The sequence below is a fragment of the Mobula birostris genome, chromosome 1 (genome assembly GCF_030028105.1).
Source record: "Mobula birostris isolate sMobBir1 chromosome 1, sMobBir1.hap1, whole genome shotgun sequence".
Taxonomy (NCBI): domain Eukaryota; kingdom Metazoa; phylum Chordata; class Chondrichthyes; order Myliobatiformes; family Myliobatidae; genus Mobula; species Mobula birostris.
In genome coordinates this window covers 178,456,419-178,482,738 of record NC_092370.1, presented here as the reverse complement: position 1 = coordinate 178,482,738, position 26,320 = coordinate 178,456,419, and the positions used below count along the sequence as shown (strand labels likewise).

General features: G+C 39.2%; 1 protein-coding gene across 2 annotated transcripts in view; it reads right to left on the bottom strand.

Annotated features, from left to right (window-relative positions):
* Positions 1-26,320, bottom strand: part of fmn1 (formin 1) — a 411,005-nt gene that overhangs the window by 309,775 nt on the left and 74,910 nt on the right. Inside the window, exon 1 of one of the 2 annotated variants that reach the window (XM_072266835.1) lies at positions 1,577-3,769. The exons of the other annotated variant lie outside the window; for it this stretch is intronic. Coding sequence (XP_072122936.1) covers positions 1,577-2,938 — 1,362 coding nt within the window. The 5' untranslated portion in view covers positions 2,939-3,769. Of the gene's footprint in view, positions 1-1,576; positions 3,770-26,320 lie in introns of those variants that run through there. 2 annotated transcript variants of the gene reach the window in all.

Genomic DNA, 26,320 nt, shown 5'->3' with positions numbered 1-26,320 from the left:
TTATCCCTCCCTCTCCTGTCTTCTCCTATCATTTCAGATCTCCCCCTCCCCCTCCCACTTTCAAATCTCTTACTATCTCTTCTTTCAGTTAGTCCTGACAAAGGGTCTCGGCCCAAAGCGTCAACAGTTCTTCTTCCTATGGATGCTGTCTGGCCTGCTGCGTTCCACCAGCATTTCGTGTGTGTTGCTTGAATTTTCAGCATCTGCACATTTCCTCGTGTTTGCGTTTTTAAATCTAATTCAATGTCACTTTATTACAAATAACACTGCTGAATCCTCAGTGAAGCTTTTTATGAAAAGTATGGATTGAAGGAAATTGATTAGATTTCAAGTACTTAAACTGCATCTCTTCAGTGTACTAGCATGAAAAGGCCACAAGAAATAATTCCTGCATCCAGTGTCAGAAGTGTGCCTTTGACTGTGATTTGCTTTAAAAATTTGCTAAAGATGGAACCTATGAATTAGCAATCAAACTCATGTATAGAGAGAAGGACAAAGTAAGTGAACATGTTGTGAAGCAGTTATTGACCTAAAAATAGTAGTTGGAACACATTTTAATTTCTACCTCATTGTTTGGATCCGGGCTTGACTGAGGCTTTCACTCTACAATCACACATGGAGAATACAGCAAGGAACATTAAGTCAGTCATTAAAAACAAAAATAAAATCAAAAAGGAACATAATTAAAACCACCTGAGTAAAAATAAATTAAAAATGATCCTATATGTATAGTTCTGCATTGGGCATCATTAACTGTGAAATTTCCACAGAAATTAACGTAGAAAGAGGATGAGAATTCGAGATCAGACAATCCAGTGGGTGACTTAAAGCTAATTTACATAAAAGTTCAGGGAACAAGAAAACTGCCAGTGGTTAACTACTGAAAGCCTAACTTTTACAAAGGTATGTGCAATAACATGCAAATGGTAAGCATACATTATATTATCATGGCAAACAAGTCAATCTGTTACAATTTGACAAATGCAATATTTATAGACGAGTAACACTTAGAAACAACTCATTATTTTTCAAATGGAAAATAATTTTGGTTGTTAATATAACCTCTGTTTTCATAACACGTACTACCTAAATGGCAGATTTTTAAAGTACATATATACTTTTTCTTACTACACCTGTCCTCAGTAAAGGAGCAGGAGGAGCTAGATTCACATACCAATGTCAAAAACTATTAAAATGAAATTAAACTCGCAATTTTTCCTACAAGCAACAGAAATTCTGCAGGTGCTGGAAATCCAAGCAACACACACAAAATGCTGGAGGAACTCAGCAGGCCAGGCAGCATCTATGGACTGCTAAATGGTCTCGGCCCAAAACATCGACTGTACTCTTTTCCATAGATACTGCCTGGCTTGCTGATTTTCCCTACAAACCTAATTTGAGATTTTATTATATACCCAACATCATGTGTTGATTGTGCTTGTCAAAATTGTCAATCATTTATATTTTCAGAACTCAGACCATTTAAATTTAAACTAGTTATAACCATAACTGTCTGTTAATATTTGATAATATAACATAGGCTTTCAAAATATAAGAATAAAGGGTTTGAACATACGGATTTTCCTTCTGTGGATTCTGCGGGTTTTTTCTGTTCAGAAGATTGCTTTAGGAATGATCTTTCAAATATAGCTTTTAAGGATTCCTTTTCTGGCCTTTTTTTCTTTTTCAGGCTTTCCAGATCCAGTGAATTAGCTGTATCTTTTTTGACAGTACGGCCCGAGAAAAAGGATTTGAAACTTTCCAAAGTATTCTCACTAGGGGCAAGAATAGGTGCTTCAGCTGGTGGTGGTTCTTCTTGTGGTGGTTCTTTTGTCTTTTCAGAATTCTTAGATTCATCAGCAACGTCTGTTTTATCACCCGCATTGGGTGCATCAAAAATTAACTGACTGAGCTGCTCTAAGAGTCCCGAATTCTTCTTTGGCTCCTGTGACCTTCCTTCATCTTTTCTCTTTGGTAATGATTCTGCCAAGAGTTTTGCTGTAGATTTTGGTCCAGGTTGAGTCAATTTTAACATTGCCAAATCGGTATCCTTTTGTTTAATCTCTGAAATTGTCTCCCTTGTCTCACCTGTAGCACCTTTCTTCAATAGATGCAAGCCACTAAACAGAGGAGGCATTTGAAAGGCTTTCTCCATCTGTGTAGCAGAACCTTGGATAGAACTGTTAGAACTGTCAGTCGACATAGGTAATGCCAAATCATTCCCCAAATTAAATAGTGATTTTTGTTCTTTTTCGGTATCATTATTGATGTTTTCTGTTTTAACTTCAGGTTTGGAAGTTATCTCGGTCTCCTCTGTTTCAGTAATATCAATGATTTCTTGTTGCTGACTTGATGTAGGAGCCTCATCCTTTCGTAAATTATGCTCTGGAGTGTGCTTTGAATTTTCATTACTTGTCAATGCAACTTCAGTTTCACTGATTTGTTTCTTGTCCTCTCCAGCTTCATCCTCTGAGTCAGTATCACTTGTTGTTTGAACCCGAATCACATGCACTTTATCATCCAGGTCTCTGATTAATGGCTGTGCCAAAGAACACTCAGGTTCACAGGATATTTTTTGCTTTTCGGTACTTTCAATTTGAGTTTCGTCATCTGTTGACTTTTCTTGCTCTGTGTTGATTTCTTCTGTTTCTTCTTTTGCTTCAGCAACAACCTGCTCATCAGGTTTAGTGGTATCATTCTTCTCCTTATTATTATCAGATGCAGTGTTGGGACTTAGAGAGCGATAGAAAGTTAATAATGCATTGCCTTGGTCAACTTTTTGTTTTGCTGGTTCTGAGATTGGCTTAGTCCCACTGCGTTGACCCATAAACGGCATTTTCATTGAAAATACAGAGAATAGTGATGAAGCAGCTTCAGGGGCTGGAGCTGCTGAATTTTTGTCCTGATCCATTTCAGCACCACTTATATTTTCTGTCATATTGCTACTACTAAGCAAACTTATAACTGCCTTTCTGAAATGTTAAGTAATTTAGCACATGCCTTACAGCTGCTGCTAATAGATTACTGGTTTTAATATACACAATTTCAAAAATCTGTATGATTCTAAAGTGTACTTCAATGTTTGTCCTCCGTAGCCCCAATCACAACTAGTTTATTATATCCCCCAAACTAAAAAGTAAAATCTGTGAGCACTTAATGAAAATAGGACTTTCAGTCTCCTACAAACAAACATAGCTGTCTGACAGCATCTATATACTAAAGGAATATTGATGTTGCTGTGCTTTCTACTTCAATAATAAGAACAAAAATACATTTTCAGCTACCTCAAAAATCCAACAGATTAATAGAGTTATCCTAATTACATGCAATTTTCTCTCCACCCAAAATTAAAGTGTAGGAAGAAATACTGAATACCCTGACTGAGAAGGCCTATACCTTCAAACTGAACCTTAAAACTACAAAAATTTGTCAAGCAAAGTTAAATTCCGATACAAAAGCAGAATGAACTTCCGAGAACATCTTTCCTGTTGTTTCTCCAGTCTTTAAGGTTTCTTCACTGGCATTCCAAGATCCAAGAGCTCGGCAGGGAAAGATTAAACAGGCTTCGCCAGAGTCTCAAATCACCCATAAAGTTCATACTGGCGTGAAGCTAGAGGGCTGCAGGCCTGAAATCACCGGATAACTCTGCATTCTGAACAGAAGTTGAAAACCTAAAGTCTGACAGAGAACACAAGTAACCTTCCTCCTCCGGCGACTTCCAGCCTTCAGCTGGAATGCGAGTTTCCGGCTTGACTGTGAAGCGTAAAAGCCCACAGAACTGGTTTCATATTTCCAAATCCTTCAACTACTTCCGCAGTCCAGGCAGGTAGTTATCAAAAACCCCACCCAGTATGAACAGTAGGAGTAGTGAGCAATCTGACAGCAAGCGTAGCTGAACAACTAAAAGTATTTGCTATGTAATCAGAATATGAAGGACTACAGTTTAAAGAAGAATGCACAGCAACTCACTTTTTCCCTTTCTGACTCAAAACCACTTAGTTTTTCCAGATCGTATTCTGTGAGCCTCTCTTACTGTGGAATGACTGATCACATCAGACTACAATATTTTTTCAAAAAAGTTACGTCTTCATAACATCAACAGTAAGAAGTTATAAGAACAGATGAAAAATGCCCTTAGAATTTGGAATAAGTAAATATAGCTAAATATTCAGACAGTGAATATATGTCGAGTTAGGAGGAATGTTGTTTGTTTATATTATGGGCAGCTCCTGACTTTGCAAATAGCTGCTAAAGAAAGTCAACATCTGTTAACTGTTAATTCAATAGGACCTACTCTAAAAAGAAATAGCCACAGAGAAACAGTTTAAATTTAGAACAATATGCAAGCTATATTTCTCAATTCTCTGCTCTTGAACCAGTCTTTGAACAATTATAGTAGATTCTGCATTAACCACATTATCTTCACTTTTGGTTGTGTAAACAAACTTGCATGGCTATCAGAGCTCAGCTTTACATTAACCAATGCTGGCTGAAAGCTCTTCATTTTTCAAGGATTAAGAATTCTAAATTCAACATTATTATACTTCGTAATTATTTCTGCCTTACATCCATATCCAAGTAGCAGAGAGAAAAAAGGTAACTGTAATGCAAGTAATTCAGAGGACTAAAGCGCATATAAATGGAAGCTCAATTCAATGTTTTTCAGTTTGGGAAGTGACCGATAGCAGACTTACAGCAGACCTTGTGCAAAACAGTGGGAAAAAAAAGATGGATAAAGGAAGTTTTTTGTAAAGAAAAGGACAAAAAGATTTTGTACAGAGTGACAGAGACAGACCAACAGATATGAAATGCAATGCAAACCTGCTTACTGACAGACCTAACTGAGCAACCTCAGATAGCCTCATTTCAAAAGGGGTGTTAGTAATTTAAAAATGTTCATTAATTATTAACAATAGCTTGATCTCAATGTTAGCCCAGAATTCACAGGGTTAGCTTGTAAAAGTAGTGATAGTGAACAGAAACTGAACATCTGATATTGTGATCTCACTGCATATATAATAGCTTCACAGCTGCTCTCCTGACCAACTCCTTGGAAACATGTAACATTAGACATCAAGTTTATTCTTTTCTTAAACTGAGCAGAATTGTGCCCGTCTTCGTCTTGGTATCTTAGAACTGCTTTCAGCTTCCTGCTGTTTATAGATATCTGTCTCCTAATAGGTCCTGGATTTCCATTTTCTGGTAATGATTCCCAAGAGTCACTTCACAGGTGTTAATTGTAATGGACCTGGCTGTAGTCCAGACTCTGAACACATTACTGCTCCAGTTTGTTGGAAAGTTACATGTTATCAATGAGACACTATCTTTTAAATATCTGCTTCTGTTGTTCTGGGGTTAGGCTGATGAAGATTACAAAGCAAGTTATGTGGTGAATGTGTTATTTGAATGTGTCATGGTCTGACTGGCACATTCCACCTTCCAGATTCACACTCAGAAGTTCATGTAATCCAAGGAATGCCAGCTCCCGAATCAAAGGTTTTACCACAAGGTCTGCTGCCAGGCTTTCTGGTGAAATAGTGTTAGCAATGACAAGATTGTGGTCCATGTAACAAGCAAGTCAAAACAACACCTCCATCCGAATTAGCTTTCACTACTCCCTGTTTACCAACAATGCTGCTACTAGAGCACTGTCATTTTTTCTAAATCAAAGCACTGAAATTACCCGAGTGTTCTGTTTGTTTCCATTCAGGATGCAAGCCAGCAATTTCCTCCAAAGTTATGACCTATGTATGTGTTTTATTTCCATAGCAGGAATACTTGTTGCTGAGACACTAGGTAGGTTCAGTCTTGACAGCAAATTTCACCTCATGAATTTTGTGTTGTCCTCTTGCTTGTCATACTTCTCTCAGGGCAGGCTAAGGAGGGAAACCTCACTAAACCCCAAAGGAAAAGCTAAAAGTTGTGGTTAAAAACAAAATCTATGACTTAGTGGTACAAATTGTGAAGGTGTGAATACAACTTACTGAAAACTAGTTCTCAGTGCTGTCAAGGCCACCTTTGGCACAAACACCCAAGGGCCACTCCACTAACAGCCAAACATATTAATGCCAGAGAGATGCCCAGCATCTGCTGGAAGGAACGCTTCAAGGAATTTATCAATCATGTACTTATCAGTCCTTGCACAACACCATCATTTGACAACAAAGATTAATAAGGAGATGCTGTAAAACTTTGGACCACTTGGACAACAGCAATACCTACGTCAGGCCGCTGTTTATTGATTACAGCTCAGCATTCAACACCACCATTCCCTCAGTACTGATCAATAGCCTTTAAATTCTGGACCTCTGTAGCTTCCTCTGCAACTGGATCCTCGACTTCCTCATCGGGGGACCAGAGTCAGTACAGACTGGAAATAACAATCTCCTCCTCGCTGACAATCAACAGGCACAAGGATGTGTATATAGCCCACTGCTCTACACTATGGCTGTATGGCTAGGCACAGCGCAAATGCCGTCTATAAACTTGCCGACAACACAACCGGTGTCAGTAGAATCTCAGATGGTGACGAGGAAGCATACAGGTGTGAGACAGACTGGCTGGTTGTGTAGTGTTGTCATAACAACAACTTTGCACTCACCGTCAGTAAGATTAAGGAATTGACTGTGGACTTCAAGAAGCAGAAGTCATGCACAGGTCTTCGTCAAGGGATCAGCAGTGGAAAGGGTGAGCTATGTCAAGTTCTTGGGTGTCAACATCTCTGAAAATCTATCCTGGGCCAATTATGAACACCACAACAGTGGCTATAGTTCATTAGGAATTTGAGAAAATTTAGAATGCTGCCAAGGACTCTAGCAAATTTCTACACGTACCAAACAGAGCACTCTAACTGGCATCACAACCTGGTATGGAAGGACCACTGCACAGGATCAGAAAAAGCTGCAGAGGGGTATAAGCTCTGCCATCTCCATCATGGGCACTAGCCTTCCCACCATCCAGGATGTTTCAAAAGGCGAAGCCTCAAACATGTGGCACTCACACCCAGGATATGCCCTCTTCTCATTACTACCATCACAGGGAAGGTACAAGAGCCCAAAGACACACACTCAATATTTTAAGAACAGTTTCTTCCCTGACATTCCCATCAGATTTCAGATATACCTCATTATATATATATATATATATATATATATATATATATATATATATATATTACAAATTTGCCCTTCACTCCACATTGACAAATAGAGTACTGTGCAAAAGACTTAGGCACCCTCGCTATATATGTGTCTAAGACTTTTTCCACAGTACTGTGTGTTGTGCGCATGTGTGTGTATATATCTTTTTATAGTTGATAATATATTTTATGTATTGCACTGTACTACTCCTGCAAGATAATAAATTTCATGACATATGTCACCAGTAATGAACCTGATACTGATTCTGAAAATGTAGACCACTTTTCACACCTCAGGACCAACTCTAAACAAATAAAAACATAAGTGCTTGAAAATCCAAACCTCAACACCAGCACAACATCATAAAATAGAACTTCCATTTCAAGTTCTACCACTAAGTTTATCAGGTGAACAGAGGAAATTGTTCAAGAATGTGCTGAAAGCTTCTATTAAAAGATACAAGATCTCCTCTAATTCATAGGAATCCTTGGCCAATGGCAATGGAGGAGGAGCACATGTAATGATATTAAGAATCTCAAGTCTATTCACTTGGAGCTCAAGGAAGCTCTGTGTAAATGGCAGAAGAGCCACCTTCCCAAAATACCCACTTACTTTCCCAGAAAATCACTGACTGAACCATCTATGATAGTATACTCGACTCACACATTGGTCTCACTGACCCCATCAAAACCTCCAGAATATGCATGGAAATAAATCATTCTGAATAATAAATATTTTCCAAGAGAGAAAAAAAACACTTCTTCGTTAAGGGTTGCCATTACAGCAACACAGTCATATCTTAGGGTTGGGCGTTCTCAAAGGCCCAGAAACAGCAGTAGTTGATGCAGACCAACTTGCAGCTAAATAACAGTGTCTCATGATGGACAAACAGTTCAGAGGAGGCCTTACCTGGGCAAAAGGTATAATTCTGTATTATGCCAGAATACCAGTGTCTAAGGAGATTCAGGACATGATGGCAGGTGGAGCACATTAATGCACTTAAAGTGGTAGGGAAATGCAGAATATTTCCACTATTTACACCAACCCACATTAATCTTAACTTTTATTCTCCTCAAAATCTCAACAACATCCTCTACTGCCCATCTCCACAGTTTCTGCCACTCATCTTCCATTCTGATGAGAGGCCATAGACCCAAAACTCTGCTTCTCTTCCATAAATGCTACGTAACTTGCTGAAGGCAAGACAATGCCTAAATTTCATTTGGAGTTTGTCAACTAAAACTTGAAAGCTTCTACAAATGTACCATGGAGAGCATTCTAACTGGCTGCATCACCCTCTGGTATGGGGTAGTGGTGGGGTGGGGGGGGGGAAGTGAAGCAAGTTGCAGAAACTTGTAAAATTATTCAGCTCCATCATGGGTATTAGCCTCCATAGTATCCAAGACATTTTCAAGGAGTGGTGCCTTAGGAAGGCAGAGTCCATCATTAAGAAACCCCACCCCTAGAACATGCCCTCTTCTCATTGTACCTCCATCCAGATGGTAACAAAGTGTGAAAGGCACACACTCAGTGATTTAGGAACAGCTTCTTCCCCTCTGCCATCCGATTATAAATGGACATTGAACTTGTAAACACTACCTCACTACTTTTTTTTTTGCACTATTTTAAATTAACTATTTAATATACATATATATGTGTATGCTTACTGTAACATCAGAATCAGGTTTGTTATCACAGGCATGTGACGTGAAATTTGTTAACTTAACAGTAGCAGTTCAATGCAATATATAATCTAGCAGAGAAAGAGAAAAAATAAAATGTAATAATAATTAAACAAGTAAATCAATTTATATATATTGAATAATTTTTTTTAAAAATGTGTAAAAACAGAAATATTGTATATTTAAAAAAGTGAGGTAGTGTCCAAAGCTTCAATGTCCATTTAGGAATCGGATGGCAGAGGGGAAGAAGCTGTTCCTGAATCGCTGAGTGTGTGCCTTCAGGCTTCTGTATCTCCTACCTGATGGTAACAGTGAGAAAAATGCATGCCCTGGGTGCTGGAGGTCCTTAATAATGGACGTTGCCTTTCTGAGACACCGCTCCCGAAAGATGTCCTGGGTACTTTGTAGGCGAGTGCCCAAGATATATATATAATATATATACACATATATTTACTGTAATTCAGTTTTTTCTCTATATTTATCATGTACTTCATTGTATTGCTGTCACAACTTTAACAAATTTCACGACACATGGCAATGATATTAAACCTGATTCTGAACCTTTGGCACTTATTTTAAGTTTTCAGCTCCCATACTACATTTTCAAGACCAAGACCTTTCATCCAAAATGAAATTTATTGACCAATGCTTAAGCAAGGTACATGTGCCTGGAAGAAGGGGTAGAAGAAATGATAAACGCAATTAAGTCATAAACAGAAATAACTGTGCCTAAGGGGACGGCAATGGTATGGATTACGAAACAAAAACAGTGGTTTTAGAGGAGGTGACATAGAAATGAAAGAATGATTACCAACCTTTATTGTCCAAAATATGGGAGATTTTGTCATGATCTGAAAAATAAAATTGCTTGAGCCCAGAAGCCTGATAACAGCTGAATGGAAAGGCAAGGTGCTGTCATGAATCTATCAAGTGTATGGAGATTTAAAAAGGCAATATTCAGAAGTTCCAGGTTTTGCTTGTGGATTGAGTAGAGGCATTCTAGGATCATCACCTTTTCACTTTTCCCTACATTTGTCCAATAAAAAGGAACATAGGATGGTATTAGGCTCTTCAACTACCATGTCTCTGGTGACCATGATGCCAATCAAAAATAATCCTATCTTTCAGCACCTTGTCCATACCATACTGTTTCCTGCCTGTTCATGTGTCTGTAATGCCTCTAAAGCAGGGTTCCCAACCTTTTTTAATGCCATGGATCCCTATCATTAACTGAGAGGTCCGTGGACTCCAGGTTTGGAACCCCTGCTTTAAAGTATCGCTATCATACCTGTGTCTACCATCTCCTCTGGTAGCACATTTCAGACACCTACCACCCTGTTTAAAAAAAAACTTGCACATCTCCTTTGAACTCCTCCCCCCACACCTTAAACCCATGCCCTCTCATATTTGACATTTGCACCATGGGAAAAAGACTGACTATTTTATGCTTCTCATAATTTTACACATGTCTATTAGGTCTCCCCTCATCCTTGCTTACCCCAGAACAAACAATCCAAGTTCTGTGATGCAGGGTGTTGACTCAAAACATCAATAACTCCTTTGCATTCCCCATCAACAACAAAAAATGCTGTTGACTGAAGAGTTCCACCAGCATTTACTTTTTGCTCCAAGTTTGTCCAACTCTCCTTATAGCTGATATATTTCAACCAAGATAACATCCTGGTGACTGTCTTCCGCACCTTCTCCAAAGCGTTCGTGTCGTTCCTGCAGTGTAGTGACTAGAATTGTATTGAGTACTCCAAATGTGACCTAACTAAACTTCTTATGCAGTTGTAATGCGATATTCTGACTTTTATACTCAATATCCTGAATTTTAATGGTAAGCATACATTATGCTTTCATTACCACCCTATCTACTCCTTTTGCCACCTTCAGAGAACTATGAACTTGCACCCAAGATCCCTCTGTACATTAATGCTTCTAAAGGTCTTCCCAATTACTGTATACCTTTCCCTGCATTTGACCTCCTGCATTTTCGTATTATCAACAAATTTAAAGGAGAATATTGGGGTTTTGTTAGACTCCATTTGACTCTTCCCGGGAAATCAACCAATTAAATAAAAAGGAGGTGGAGCTTAGGAGGATGATGGCACCTAATGGCAACTCTTTTGCTTGCATCTTCGGAAACAGCTCTATTCTATCTTTAATATCTCTTTTTTTCCTTTTCAGAGTTGTTTTGAAGACCCTGACCTGGAGTTACACACTGACTTCGGTTCCTTACGGAAATGGAACCCGCTCTTGAGGCCTCATGGCCGGCCGCTTTTCAATATGCCAGGGACGTGGCCTGGAAGATTAGTGTGCCTTCAGGGTGTCAAATTTTCATGGCCCTGGAGGCGGGCGGATTCAAGGCCGGTGCTGCAGCCTGATATGTCTTGGGACTCGGATGATCATAAGCAGCGAGCTAGCTGCTGGCTGTGTGCCCAGAGACCTGAGTTCTTTGGGCACAGAGCTCAGGAAAAGCGACGCAATGGACCTTTAACACCATAAATCAGTGAGTTACTTTGTTATGTCTCCCCTCTCGCTGTGAAACGGGGACATCTTGTTTTCCCTTATATAAGAGAGAGAGCCTGTGGGATGTCAAATTACTGGTTCAACGAGTAGTCTTTGGGCTACTGCAAGTTTGTGTCTTCATTGATGCTTGCTGCATGCTTGAGTGCTCGGTGGGGGTTGCCGATGCTTTTTTTTACTGGTGGGGGACGGGTTTGTTGCTTTGCTGCTCTTTATGCGCGGGATGGAAGAGCTGGGGGGCTTTGGGGTTCTAACATTTAACTGTCATTCATTCTTTGGGGTACTCCCCTGTTTGTGTGGATGGTTGTGAAGAGAAAGAATTTCAGGATGTATATTGTATACATTTTTCTGACATTAAATGTACCTATTGAAACATGTACGATAACAACTCAGAAACAAACATAAAAGAATAAGTGGAACAAACAGTGAATGCTAATCCTTTTAACTTCATTTCCTAGACAGGCGAATACTATCAAATTCTCCTGTAATAGCAGGCTGATAATTTCTTTCCTTAGTTAAGTTAATGCCTTACTATATCTATTGTATGTTTAGTTGTGTGCTTTTCTGTAGTAGCCAAGTGATACACCACAAAAGAGGTAACATTTATAATATTAAACAGCAACTTGAAACACTGAATTATTACTATGCTATTTTCACAAATTCTGCACACATGGTCAACACTTTCACATTGAAATACAAATCAGCATCAAATGTAGATCAAGAATTCCTATGTTGAGCCACAACCATCACAAAGACCAAATCAATATCACTAAAATCATTTGCATTTATAAAAATATAGCAGAAACGGTCATTGCTTATACACAAGTAAGATTTACTGCATTGGGTGGATCCAGTTGAAATGGGTGTGTCAATCAAGGAATTTGAATTCCATTTCAATGTAATCATAACACAGTTCAAAACAAATAATCATGTGATCAATATCACTAAAATCATTCCTATTTATAAAAAAATGTAGCAAAAACCATCATTGCTTATAGACAAATTAGATTTATTGAATTGGGTAGATCCAGACTTTATGGGTGTGTCAAACAAGGAATTTGAATTGATTTCAGTGTAATCATTAACCAATTCAAAACAAATAACATTCTTGTCAAGTATTTCTGGCACATCATACAAGGATGCAAGTACAGGTTAAGTTTGTATTACAATTGTTTGGGTAACAGAAATTCAGCCTGAGGGAATTCATAAATCACCATCAAAAATCTGAGATAAAGAATAAAAGGAACCAGTCTCATGAAATATGTGTGAAATTTAATGTTTTTTCGAACTTGCATTTCTTGATGCATGGACAAATTATGCAATTTTTGCATTACAGAAAATAGCAATAGGAATGGCTTATTTGTAATGCAACCCCCTGACATAAAGCGGAAATGGGGTGGGGACTGTAGGGATATATGATGCAATGTCTTTTTCATTTCCCTAATTTATAACTACACTCAATGGACAACTTATCAGGGACCTCCTGTCCCTAATAAAGTGGTCACTGTATATGCCCATGGTCATGTGCTGCTGTAACAATTAACTTCAAAAGTCAATATGTTGTGCATTCAGAGATGCTCTTCTGCACATCACTGTTGTAACATGTGGTTATTTGAGTTACTGCACCTTTCTGTCAGTTTCAACCAGCCTGGCCATTCTCCTCTGGCCTCTCTCATTAACAAGGCACTTTCACCCACAGAACAGCAGCTCATTGGAAGTTTTTTGTTGTTTTTTTTTGCAACATTCTCTGTAAACTCTAGAGACTGTTGTGAGTGAAAAGCAGATCAGCAGATGCTGAGATACTTTGGCACCAACAATCATTCCATGGTCAAAGTCTCTTAGATCACACCTCTTCCCCATTCTGATGTTAGGTCTGAATAATTAAACCCGTTGAGCATGTCTGCATGTTTTTCATGTGTTCAGTTGTTGCCACATGATTGACTAATTAGATAAGTGCATTAATGAGCAGATGTACAGGTATACCCAATAAGGTGGTTACTGAGTGTATATGAATTCTAAGCTTTTTAAAAAAAATCCATTCAGATAATTCTTTGCTTTTCATGTACACTTTCTAAACCTATCTCTTAAGTGCAACTGATTGTGTAAACCAAACTTAAAATTGGTAGCTTAAATAATCAGAGTAAATGGGTACTAGCCTCTGTAGTATCCAAGATATCTTCAAGGAGCGGTGCCTCAGAAAGGCAGCATCCATTACTAAGGACCCCATCACCCAGGATGTTCTCATTGTTACCATCAGACAGGAGGTACAGAAGCCTGAAGGCACACACTCAGCAATTCAAGAACAGCTTCTTCCCCTCTGCCATCCGACTTCTAAATGGACATTGAACCCATGAACACTACCTCACATAAAAAAAATAATTTCTGCACTATTTTTAATAACTATTTAATATTCATATATATTGACTGTAATTGATTGATTTTTTCTTTCTATATTTCTCTTGTATTGAATTGTACAGCTACCGGTAGTTAACAAATTTCGTGACATATCCCAATGATATTAAACCTGATTCCGATTTATTTTACAAACTAATAAAAAGGCCTGAAAACCTTTTGATATTAGCTATCGGTGCATATGCACAGAAATACTTATACCAAAAAAAATCACAAGAAATCAAAAATATTATTTTACTCATCAAAATATTGTATTTTCATTAACAAGAGAAATGATACAAGTCTTCATTGAAACTATCCAAAAGATACTGCAGAAGTAATTCCACTGAATGTTCACAGTCTAGGTCAATCCAGAGGAAAATAGAAAAGTTTACTCTATTGGTCATTTATCTAGTTGAGGATTTAACTGCAGGTATTTAACCTATTTTGACTTTACTTTTGTTTAAAATAGAAGTTATCCAATCAAATTTAAAATACTATAAACTATACAGCTCAATCAGAAAAACCCAAATGGAAAATGAGACACCCAAACAGAACAGGTAAACATAGAAAAAGCAGTGAAGCAAAATTCATTTTTTCTAAACATTGGGAAGGAGATGCACAGCTTGTTCACAGCTAACAAATATTATATACAGCCTGTATGAATTTGCCAGATGCTGCAGAGATGCAGGCACCTTCTGCTACCTGGGAACTACAGCATGTTTACATTCACATTTCCAATTTGGAACTGTTCAGATTACATGGACCAGGAAGAGTTTTAGTAAACTCACTTGGAGAATATGAGATGTGAAACACTGTTCAACAGCACACATAAGATAGAATCTAATATACAAATTTAACAATAGTGCTTAAGATTACTTGTCAGTGAACTTGATAGCAGCTATTAATAATGATAAATTTTGCGATCATATGGGATGAAGAAAGGTTACGTTTTCTGGTTATATCAGCTTTCAAGGTGGATTCTCCTTCATTTGGTCAGATCATTCCTCTCTCACATCCTTGCTATTCTTTGCCCATCCTAGAGTCCACCCTCTCTATTCTTAATCTTCATAACTTTGATGTAGATGTAGTTTTTTCCCAGCATGATTTTATAAAGAATAAAAGCACTAAAACTGGAATTTGAATAAGAATTCTTATAATTTGCTCAAAAATGTTTTTGAGTGAGTGCCAGCCTTGCTTTTATCTCAAACAACTCACTTAGTAATAGCTACACCCATGGCTGTAGACAAGGGCTCGAATCAACCAGTTGTCCATTTGACACAGAGTTTTTGGAGTGAATTACTGCAAGATGAAACTATCATGACAACTTCTGGCAATGTATCATTGATGATTACTATAAGGTAATTATCACTCTACATTATGAATATGATATTAACAGTAAATGAATTGTTATAGATCTTGGAGGGATATTAGCCTATTCCCACAGAGAATTCTCTAATGTCCTACAAGTCAGAAGTAACAAATTGATCAGATAAAGTTAACGGTCCATTTCAGATTTTATTTACTTAAAGTAATTTAAAGCTCCAGCAGTGCAGGCATTTATTTTCTTAGGAAAGTAAATCAATAACACATTTATTTATTGCAGAGTAAAAACCACTTAAAACCAGGGTACCTCCAAGGGACTCACCATTTGTTTTGCTTTACTTTTAAATTTATTACAATATTTCCCTTTTGTCCCCTCCTCCTTACATCTTAAAACTTATTTATGTCTAACATTTCCCATGCTGAAGAACAATTATTGACCTATAACATCAGTCCGTATCTTTTTCTACAACTGTTGCCTGACTGGTTAAGCAGCTTCAATCAATGATTTGATGTCCAAAAATCCATGTAATTGGTTAAATTAACCAGAAGATGCTGAAAAAGAATGTGTTGTATTTAAACAACCGTAAATTAAATGAAGTAGACTTGGAAAAGATTTAAAAAGGTTAAAACTGTGTTTTCAGGAGGCACTCTGAAGCCACGTGAATGCCTTCACACCGGAATCTGTAAACTCGCACTCAAGCATAGCCTTCAATCTCACAAAACCATCAGGCAAGAGAACCATTTTTGGTTCTGTCAAGAATGTAGAACAGGATTCCAAGAACAACACCAGGAGTAGATAGAAATCACAATTCAAAACTACTTTGTAAGACAAAGCTAAAGCTTTGCAGACTTGTTACATGCAAATATACATGAAACAGAAAATAAAGCAGATAACAAGACCCTGTCAAGATTCCTGTCTTAGAGAATGGCAGAATACAGGACGCAAGCAAGTGCAAAAGATGCAATCACCTTCAGCCACAAGTATTGACCGACAAGTCCATTTTGCTGTTCTGCTGAGGTGCCAAACGGAAGCCACTCTTCACAAGTTTGATTCATTCCAGGTCATTTTAGGAAACAGATAAACTCAACTGGTAGAATAAAGGCTCTTGAGTCCCAACAACATCCCAACAATAGTCCTGAAAAATCAACTTTCAAAATTAGCTGTACCTCTAGCCAAACTTTGTCGTACAAATATAATACCAACATCTGGAAACTGCAGATGCTCGAATCTGAAGAAAAAAAGCAAACTGCTGGAGGATCTCAGCGGGTCAGTCAGCCTCTGAGGGAAATAGACAGTTGATGTTTCGGGTCTGGACGAGATGAAGGATCTCCACCTGAAATGCTGACTATCCATTTCCGTCCACAGTGGCTGCCTGACCTGCTGAATTCCTTTCACGCGAGTACTGGGATCTAACTGACAAATTAGAAAATTACCAAAAAGTGTCAAATCCAGTCAAGCTAATAATCACCACCAAATTGTTCTCTACTAACACCAAATCATGAGAGTTATCACTGATAGCACTCAACAATAACCTGGATGGTGATATTCATTCTGGATTCTGCCAGAAACACTGGGTTCTATACAGTTTCATAACATTGGTCCAAATCTAACCGAGAAAGCTGAATTCCAGAGGCGAAGTAACAGTGACTATCCTTCTTCTTCTTCTTTTTTGTTTATGGCAGTTGGCAACCAGTTTTCTGTGCATTACCGCCACCTGCTAGACTTCTTGTGTTTCAACCAAATATGTCCTGGAGCTCTCTACTTTAGACAATCTAGTTTAGCCTGCAGTTCTCTATTAGCATAACTCTGTAGTTGCAATTCCTCGTGAATGTTTAATGTGGTCATTAGGTAATGCCACAAAATGCTATTCTTCCCTAATTTTGTCACGTTTTTGCGTAGTTGCATTACCTCAATTACATTGATTTCATCTACGTCACTTGTAAGACTAAAATCTTCTTGTTAAAGAATAGTAATTATCGTACGTTATATTTTTAAAATTGCTGTTTTTCCAAGTCTATCTGCTTTTTTTTTCCAGGTTTTCCTTTTCTTGGATCGTAGCCTGCAGTTGTTTACTGAGACCTCGGAGTTCTTCTTCATTAGTTTCCATGTTTTCATTTTATAATCTGAATGTAGATAATTCACTTTGCAACAAATTCCTTTTCCTTTTGTATCCTTGTAATAATATCCCTCATTTTCCAATCTCTTTCCAATTCACCGTTGTTTTTGTCGGGTACTTCTATTTGTTGTTGGAGTTCTGCATGTTTACCCTGGGCTTCAACCATAAAATCTGAGGATTTTCCTTAAGTTCTGAAACATTTCTTAAATTCTTGACCATTTGCAATAAATGTACTGCCATTAAGATTTTATCTCCTCTGCCTGTGAACTGTTGGATTGTCCATTTAGCGTTTCTTTGACTCCTTCCCACCTAATCCCTTTAATACCAAGATACTTTTCTGCAGACTTGATGATAATTTTAATTTTCTCAGTTCTTTTGCTTGTTTGCACTGAACAATTAATTGCATCCACCATAAAAAGCATGAAATCCTTTCTACTCATTAATAGTGTATCCTTATTTTTCATATTACAGCTCTCACAATTCACCAGTTTATTATTCCCTGTATTTGTTTGCTTGACAGCCTCTTTTTCATCAAATTCTTTCACTGCCTCTGCATAACTGATTCCTTGAGTTACTTTTACATATTGTATCTCAGCCGTCTTCTTGCTATAAATGCACCCTCGATAAGCTGTGCCGTGTTCCTCGCCACAATTGCAGCATTTCAGCCTAGCTCCCGCTTCACATTTCCCATATTCATGTTCTCCAGCGCATCTACCACATCTTCGTTTTCCTCTGCAGACCGCCGCAATGTGCCCTAATTTCTGACATTTATAGCATCTTAAAGGTAGTGGTATATATATTCTAACTGCATAACACATATACCCTAAGTAAACAGTAGTCGGCAATCTCTCTTCATCAAAGTTAATCATTACCGATAAACTATCACACTTTTTCCCATTTCTTGTAACTTTCAAACATTTGGCCTCAATAATTTTTGCTCCTTTTATGTTCTGTTTAATCTCATCTATAGTAATTTTTGTTGGTATCCCCGAAATAACTCCTTTAGTCCACTTTCTATTGTTGGGTATTGAGCATTGTACTTCTTTGCCATCTATTTTACATAATCTTATCACTTTGCCTTGCTGAGCACTGTCCTGACAAATCACTAATAGCGATCCATTTCGTGAATTCTTTGCTCCTTTAATCTCGCCTATAATTTTGTTGAGCATCTTTGTCAAACAAATCAGGTTCCAGTCACCAAAAGACACCCCGTCTTCACTTAGTTTTATAACTGCTTTAATCTCATCTTCTTCCCATTGTTTTGCTGTCCTGTTTTGGTCAGCCCCTGACTCCTCAGAGTTTGATATCCCATACCTCTGCTTTCTTTTCTTCCTCTTTCCATTCTGTTCCTCTTTCTCACCGACTTCCATCTCTACTTTACTTCCGCTCTCGCCAAAAACTTTCTTCAACAGCTTGGCTCTTTCCTTGATGTTCTCTCTCTCTGCCATTTTCCAGTCACAACTCTACTCCCTTCGGAGTTCTTCTACCTCTCCTGGAAACAGCCAGCCACCAGTGACTATCCTGAACATCAAGACATCATTTAAATGCCTCAAATAATCCTCATAAAAGTGAAGTTAATGGCTATCATGATGCAAGCTCTCCACTGGCTAGAGTTAAACATCACATTGAGTATTCTTGGAGGGCAAGTACATCAATATTGAACAACAGTACCATAATTCCTGAAGATTGTGTCCTACCTCAGTTATCTTCAGCCGCTTCCCTTCATCATGCAAGATGGGGGTTGGGGGGGGGGGGGAGATGTTTATTAATGGTTTTAGGGAATTCAGTTTTAATAACAACTGTGGTGAACTTGTCCATGCTCTCATCTATCAAGGCCACTGCAGTATTCAAGCATGGACTGCAAAGAGATTTTTCACAGTTCTCAACAAAGTACATTTCAGTGCCCACGTAGGCATGTGGCCAAGTGGTTAAGGCATTGGACTAGCGACCTGAAGGTCATGAGTTCGAGCCCCAGCCGAGGCAACGTGTTGTGTCCTTGAGCAAGGCCCTTAATCATTGCTCTGCGACAACACTGGTGCCAAGCTGAATGGGTCCTAATGCCCTTCCCTTGGACAACATTGGTGTCGTGGAGAGGGGAGACTTGCAGCATGGGCAACTGCTGGTCTTCCATACAACCTTGCCCAGGCCTGCGCCCTGGAGAGTGAAGACTTTCCAGGCGCAGATCCATGGTCTCGCAAGACTAACAGTTTAAGAATAAGGGGTAGGTCATTTAGAATGGAGTTGAGGAAAAACTTTTTCACCCAGAGAGTGGTGGATATATGGAATGCTCTGCCCCAGAAGGCTGTGGAGGCCAAGTCTCTGGATGCTTTCAAGAAAGAGATGGATAGAGCTCTTAAAGATAGCGGAATCAAAGGTTATGGGGATAAGGCAGGAACTGGATACTGATTGTGGATGATCAGCCATGATCACAGTGAATGGCGGTGCTGGCTCGAAGGGCCAAATGGCTTACTCCTGCACCTATTGTCTATTGTCTATAAGACTAATGGATGCCTTTAAATATTCCAGTTAAAAGCAAGGACAGAAAGGGTGGGGAGAGACAAACATGGATAATTAAGGAAATAAAAGGAAGGCATCAAACTAAAAGCTCGTGCGTACAAGGTCACCAAAAGTAGTGGGAAACTGGAAGATTGGGAAAACTTCAAAAAGCAACAAAGAACCACTATGCAAGCAATAAAGGGAAGATAGATTATAAAAATTAATTAGCACAAAATATAAAAATTGACAGTAATTCTTTTATAATTTTATAAAGTAGAAAAGGGTGACTAAAGTGAACCTAGGTGCTTGGAGGATGAGAAGGGGGAAATGATATTGGGTAATGAGAAAATGACCGAGGCTCTGAATGACTATTTTGTGTCGGTCTTCACGGTGGAGGACACGTCTAACATGTCAAAGGGATATTATATAGATGCGATGGGAGGTGAGGACCTCGATACAATAGATATCATGAAAGAGGTAGTGCTGAGCAAACTTGTGGGCCTAAAGATAGATAAGTCCCCTGGTCCTGATGGAGTGCATCCAAGGGTACTGAAAAAATGGCAGAGGTTGTAGTAGAGGCTTTGGTGATAAATTACCAAAATTGTCTGGACTCTGGGCAGGTCCCTACTGATTAGAAGAAGGTGAATGTCAAGCCACTGTTCGAAAAAGGATGTATGCAAAAGGCAGGTAACTACAGGCCGGTTAGTTTAACATCTGTAGTTGGGAAAATGCTTGAAGCTATCAGTAAAGAAGAAATAGCAAGGCATCTGGAAAGAAATTGATCCATCAAACAGATGCAGCATGAATTCAACAAAGACAGGTCCTGTTCGATAAACTTTGAGGATATAATGAGCACAGTGATAGAGGGGAACAGATAGACATTATTTACTTGGATTTCCAGAAAGTATTTGATAAAGTGACACATAAAAGACTTATCTACAAGATAAGGATGCATAGAGTTAGCATGGATAGAGGATTGCTTAACAAATAGAAAGCAGAAAGTTGGGATACATAGGTGTTTCTCTGGTTGGCAATCAGTGGTGAAAAGTGTGCTGCAGGAGTCGGTGCTGGGCCCAGAACTATTCACAATATACATTAACAATCTGGAAGAAGGGCACCAGGTGTAGTGTATCTAAGTTTGCTGATGACACTAAATTGTGTGGAAAAGCAAATTGTGCAGAGAATACGGAGGATCTACAGAGAGATATAGATAGGTTAAATGAGTGGGCAAGGGTCTGGCACAATGTTGGTAAATGCATGGTCATCCACTTTTTGAAGGAAAAATAGAAGATCAAATTATTATTTAAATGGTAAAAGATTACAGCATGTTGCTGTGCAGAGGGACTTGGAAGTGCTTATGCACGAATCTCAAAAGGTTGGTTTGCAGGTGCAGCAGGCTATCAAGAAGGCAAATGAAATGTTGGCCTTCATTGCGAGAGGGATTGCATTTTATAGCAGGGAGGTTATGCTGCAACTGTATAGGATACTGGTGAGGCTGCATCTGGAGTACTGCATGCATTTCTGGTCTCCTTTCTTGAAGAAGGATATACTAGTTTTGGAGGAGCTGCAGAGGAGGTTCACCAGGTTGATTCCAGAGATGAGGGAGTTAGACTATGAGGAGAGATTGAGTCGCCTGGGACTGTACTCACTGGAATTCAGAAGAATGAGAGGAAATCTTATAGAAACATAAAATTATGAAAGGGATAGATAAGATAGAGGTAGGAAAATTGTTTTCATTGGTAGGTGAGACTAGAACTAGGGGACATAGCTTCAAGATTCGGGGGAGTAAATTTAGGATAGAGATGAGGAGGAACTGCTTTTCCCAAAGAGTGGTGAATCTGTGGAATTCTCTGCCCAATGAAGCAGTGGAGACTACTTCAGCAAATATATTTAAGACAAGGTTGGATAGATTTTTGCATAGTAGGAGAATTATGGGTTGGCGGGGGGGAAAGGCAGGTAGGTAGAGAAGAGTCCACGGTCAGGTCAACCATGATCTTATTGAATGGCGAAGCAGGCTCACTAGGCCAAGAGCCCACTCCTGCTCCCATCTGTTATGTGCCTTTATCCTTATGAGCAACTTTGTGCAATAGGTTGGCAGTGACCACCTCCAACAAGAGCAACCTAAACCATGAGCGCTAACATCATCAGCACTTGCACACCCATCCTGGGGTTCAACGCTGATCTGAATCTTAACTGGATTAGCTGCAACTGTAAGAACGGGTTAGATGCTGGGTATTTCAAGGCAACTGGATTCCCTCCTTACTACCCCAAGACTTTTCAATCACCTATGTAGCACGAGGCAAAAAGGTACAGAACAGAGCATACAGCAGTACAGCACAGGGAAAGGCTCATTGGCCCAGGATGATGGGGTGAACTAATTAAATTCATAACTAAACTAAAATAACCCCTTCTGCTTAACAATGTTAATATCCTTCCAATTCCTACATAATCACGTGCCTATCTAAGAGTCTTGAAATGGCTCTATGGTATTTTCCTGCACTATTACCCTTGGCAGCATATTCTAGGCACCTATATTCAGTGTACAAAAAAAAATTACTCTATACATCTCATTTGAACTTACCCCTCTCACCTTAATTGCACGGCTTCTAATATTAGACGTTTTGACCCTGGAAAAGATACCAGCTGTTACCTCTGCTAATGCCTTTCATAATCTTATAAACCTCTTTCAGATACCCCCTCAGCCTTTGCTGCTCAAGAGAACACAACTCAAATGTTTCCAACCTTTCCTTATAACAAATGCCCTCTAATCCAGGCAGAATCCTGGTAAGCATCTTCTGCACCCTCTCCAGAGCCTTCAGTCCTTCGTATTATGGAGCAACCAGAACTGAATGCAATACAAATGATGAGGCCTAACTAGAGTTCTACAAAGCTGCACCATAACTTCCTGACTCAAACTCAGTTTCACGACTAATAATGGCAAGCATGCCATATGCATTATACCAGCCTGAGTAATGCACTTTCAGAGAGCTATGGACTTGAACACCCAAGATCCTCCTGCACATCAACTGTTAGAAACCTTGCCATTAACACTGTACTGTCCCTTTACACTTGATGTCCCAAAGCGCAACACTTCACATTTGCCATTTCTTTGTAACATCTGCAACTGATCTGTATTCTACTTTATTCTTTGGCAGTCTGCTACACAATTCACAATGTCATCAATCTTCATATCACCTGCAAACTAACTAACCCACCCATCTAGTTTCATCCAGGTCATTTATATACATCATAAATAGCAGAGGTGCCCTTCCAGATTCTTCGGAACATCACTAATCACAGACCTCCAACCAGAATAATTCACACAGTACATCACTACTTTTTGTCTTCTATAGGCAAACTAATTCTGCATCCAATTCATTGTGGATCCCATGCATCTTAATCTTCTGGATGAGCCTCCTATGAGAGATTTTGTCAAGTACCTTATTAAAATCCATATATACAAAATCTACAGTTCGACTTTCATCAGTCACCTTCATCACCTCAAAAAGCTCAATCAAGTTAGTAAGGCATGACTTGCTCCAGCACAAAGGGCTGCTGACTGTCTCTAATTAGGCCATGGCTTTCCAAAAGCTCATAAAGCTTTATTTAAGAATCCTCTCCAATAACATCTCTACTACTGATAGAGACTCACCAGTCTATAGTTTTCAGGATAGTTTTCACCCAGTACTAGTTCCTTCTTTATCTCAAAATGCTCTTGCATATCAAGACATTCCCACAGATCTCCTTATTCATATTAACTGATGCAAAGTACTCAATTGGGATCTCACCCACATCCTCTACCTCCAAGCACATACTCCCTCCTATATCCTTGATTGGTTCTATCTAATCCCTAGTCATCATCTTATTGTTGATGTATATATGGACACCTTGCGGTTCTCTTTAATTCTACTTGCCCAGGACTTTTCATGATCCCTGCTGGTTTTCCTAATTCCCTTCTGAGTTCTTTTCTGGCTTCTTTCTAATCCTCAAGAGCTCTGTTTGATTTTAGCTTCCTAAAACTTACATATTCTTCCCTTTCCTTCTTAACTAACTTCACCACATCTCCCAACACCCAAAGTTTCATTGCTTTCCCAAACTTGTCCTTTCTTCTTTCTGCATGCCACAATTAAAGAGACGTTGGCTTGCGTAGCGGAAAAGAGTGAGTTCAAAGGAAGTGGGCAGGAGCAGTCGGGACATTCCGTGTACACAGCTCCTAAGTAAATGATGGATTGTGCATCATTAGGCACTTGGCAAGGGCCAATAAAAAGATAGGTTTAAGCGGAGCAGCCATAGTGGGAGTGGCCATAGTGTGAGGCGGTCAGTGTTAGAGTGTGGAGCTCAAGCTTTGGCTCTTAGAGTCTTCGATGATGAGAAAGTTGTAGGTAACTTTTTTTGTTTAAGTATTCTTTTTTCATTCTTTCTTAGTGTGCAGTTAGAGCAGTGGAGGATGCCAGGCAGGATAGCGGAATGCTCCTCTTGCAGGATGTGGGAAGCCAGGGAGACCTTCAGTGTCCTTGATGACTACAGTTGCAAAAAGTGCATCCATAAAGTCATAGAGAAGTACAGCACAGAAATAGGCCCTTCAGCCCATCATGTCAAAACTATTTAAACTGCCTACTCCTATTTACCTGCATTGGGACCATGCCTCTCCATATCCCTACCATCCATCTGTTAAAAATTGAAATTGAGCTTGCATGTGCCACTTTTGCTGGCAGGTCATTCCAAACTCTCACGGCCCTCTGATTGAAGAATTTTTCCCCTCATGTTCCTCTTAAACTTCTCACCCTTAGCCCATGACCTCTGGTTGTAGTCTCACCCAATCTCAGTGGAAAACGACTGCTTATATCAACCCTATCTATACCCCTCATAATTTTGTACACCTCTATCAAATCTACTCTTAATCTTCTACGTTCTAAGGAATACAGTCCTAACCTATTCCATCTTTCCTTATCACTCCAGTCCTCCAGACCTGGCGACATCCTTGTAAATTTTCTCTGTATTCTTTCAACCTCGTTTACATTTTTTCCTGTAAGTAGGTGACCAAAACTGCTTCACCAATGCCTTTACAATTTCAATATTACATCCTATCTCCTGTACTCAATACATTGATATATGAAGGCCAATATGCCAAAAGCTTTCTTTACGACCCTGTCTACTTGTGACACCACTTTCAATGAATTAGAGACCTGTATTCCCTTTGTTCTACCACACTCCTCAGTGCCCTATCGTTCACTGTGTAAGACCTACCCTGGTTGGTCCGACCAAAGTTAATAGTCCTCACACTTGTCTGCATTAAATTCCATGTGCCATTTTTCAGCCCATTTTTTTCAGCTGATGCAGATCCCTCTGCCAGCCATGATAACCTTCATCACTGTCCACCACACCCCCAATCTTGGTGTTATCCACAAATTTGCTGATCCAGTTTACCACATTATCATCCAGACCATAGATATAAATGACAGACAACAAAGGGCCCAGCACAGATCCCTGTGGCACACCACTAGTTGCAGGCCTTCAGTCAGAGAGGCAACCGCTCCTTGGCTTCTCCCACAAAGCCAAAGTCTAATCCAATTTATTACTTCATCTTGAATGCTGAGCAACTGAACCTTTTTGACCAAACTCTCATGTGGGACCTTGTCAAATGCCTTGCTCAAGTCCATGTAGAGAACATCCACTGCCTTGCCTTCATCCACTTTCCTGGTAACTTCCGAGAAGAAACTCTATAGATTGGTTAGCCATGACCTAAATGCATGAGGCTGTGCTAACTATCTTTAATTAGTCTACGCACTTACATATCCGGTCCCTTAGAATACTTTCCAATAACTTTCCCACTACTGATGTCAGACTCACTGGCATATAATTACCTGGTTTATGTTTAGAAACTTTTTTGAACAGCAGGACAACATTGGCTATCCTCCAATCCTGTAGTACCTCTCCTGTTGCTAGAGGGTCTGGAGATTTATCCATCCTGATTTGCCTCAGGATAGCAAACACATCCTCCTCTGTAATCCGTTCAGGGTCCATGAAGTTGATACTGCTTTGACTCATTTCTATAGACTCTGTTTTTTTTGTGAGTAAATACAGATGCAAAAACATTATTTAAGATCGCCCCCATCTGTTTGGCTCCACATATGGATTACCCTTCTGGTCTTGTCCCTTGCAATCCTTTTTCTCTTAGCATATCTGTAGAATCCCTTAGGATTTTACTTCGTTTTGTCTGCTAAAGTAACTTCATGCCTTCTTTTAGCCCTCTTGATTTCTTTCTTAAGTGTTCTCTTGATGTACTCCATATCAACCTCATTTGTTCCTAACTGCCTATACCTGCTATGCATCTCCATTTCTCTTAACCAGGACCTCAATATCTCTTGAAAACAGAAGTGTTTTATGACATTGTGATCGCTGTTCTCCAATTCACAGAAAGGTCAATCACCTGGCTAGGCTCATTTCCCAATACCAGGTTCAGTATGGCCCCTCCGCTTGTTGGACTCTCTACATATTGATTTAGGAATCCCTCCTGGATGTTCCTAACACATTCTGGCATGTCTAGACCTCTTGCACTAAGGACTTCTCAGTCTTTATCAGGAAGTTAAAGTCACCCACTACAACAACATCATTCTCTGCAATTTCTGCCATCTTCAAA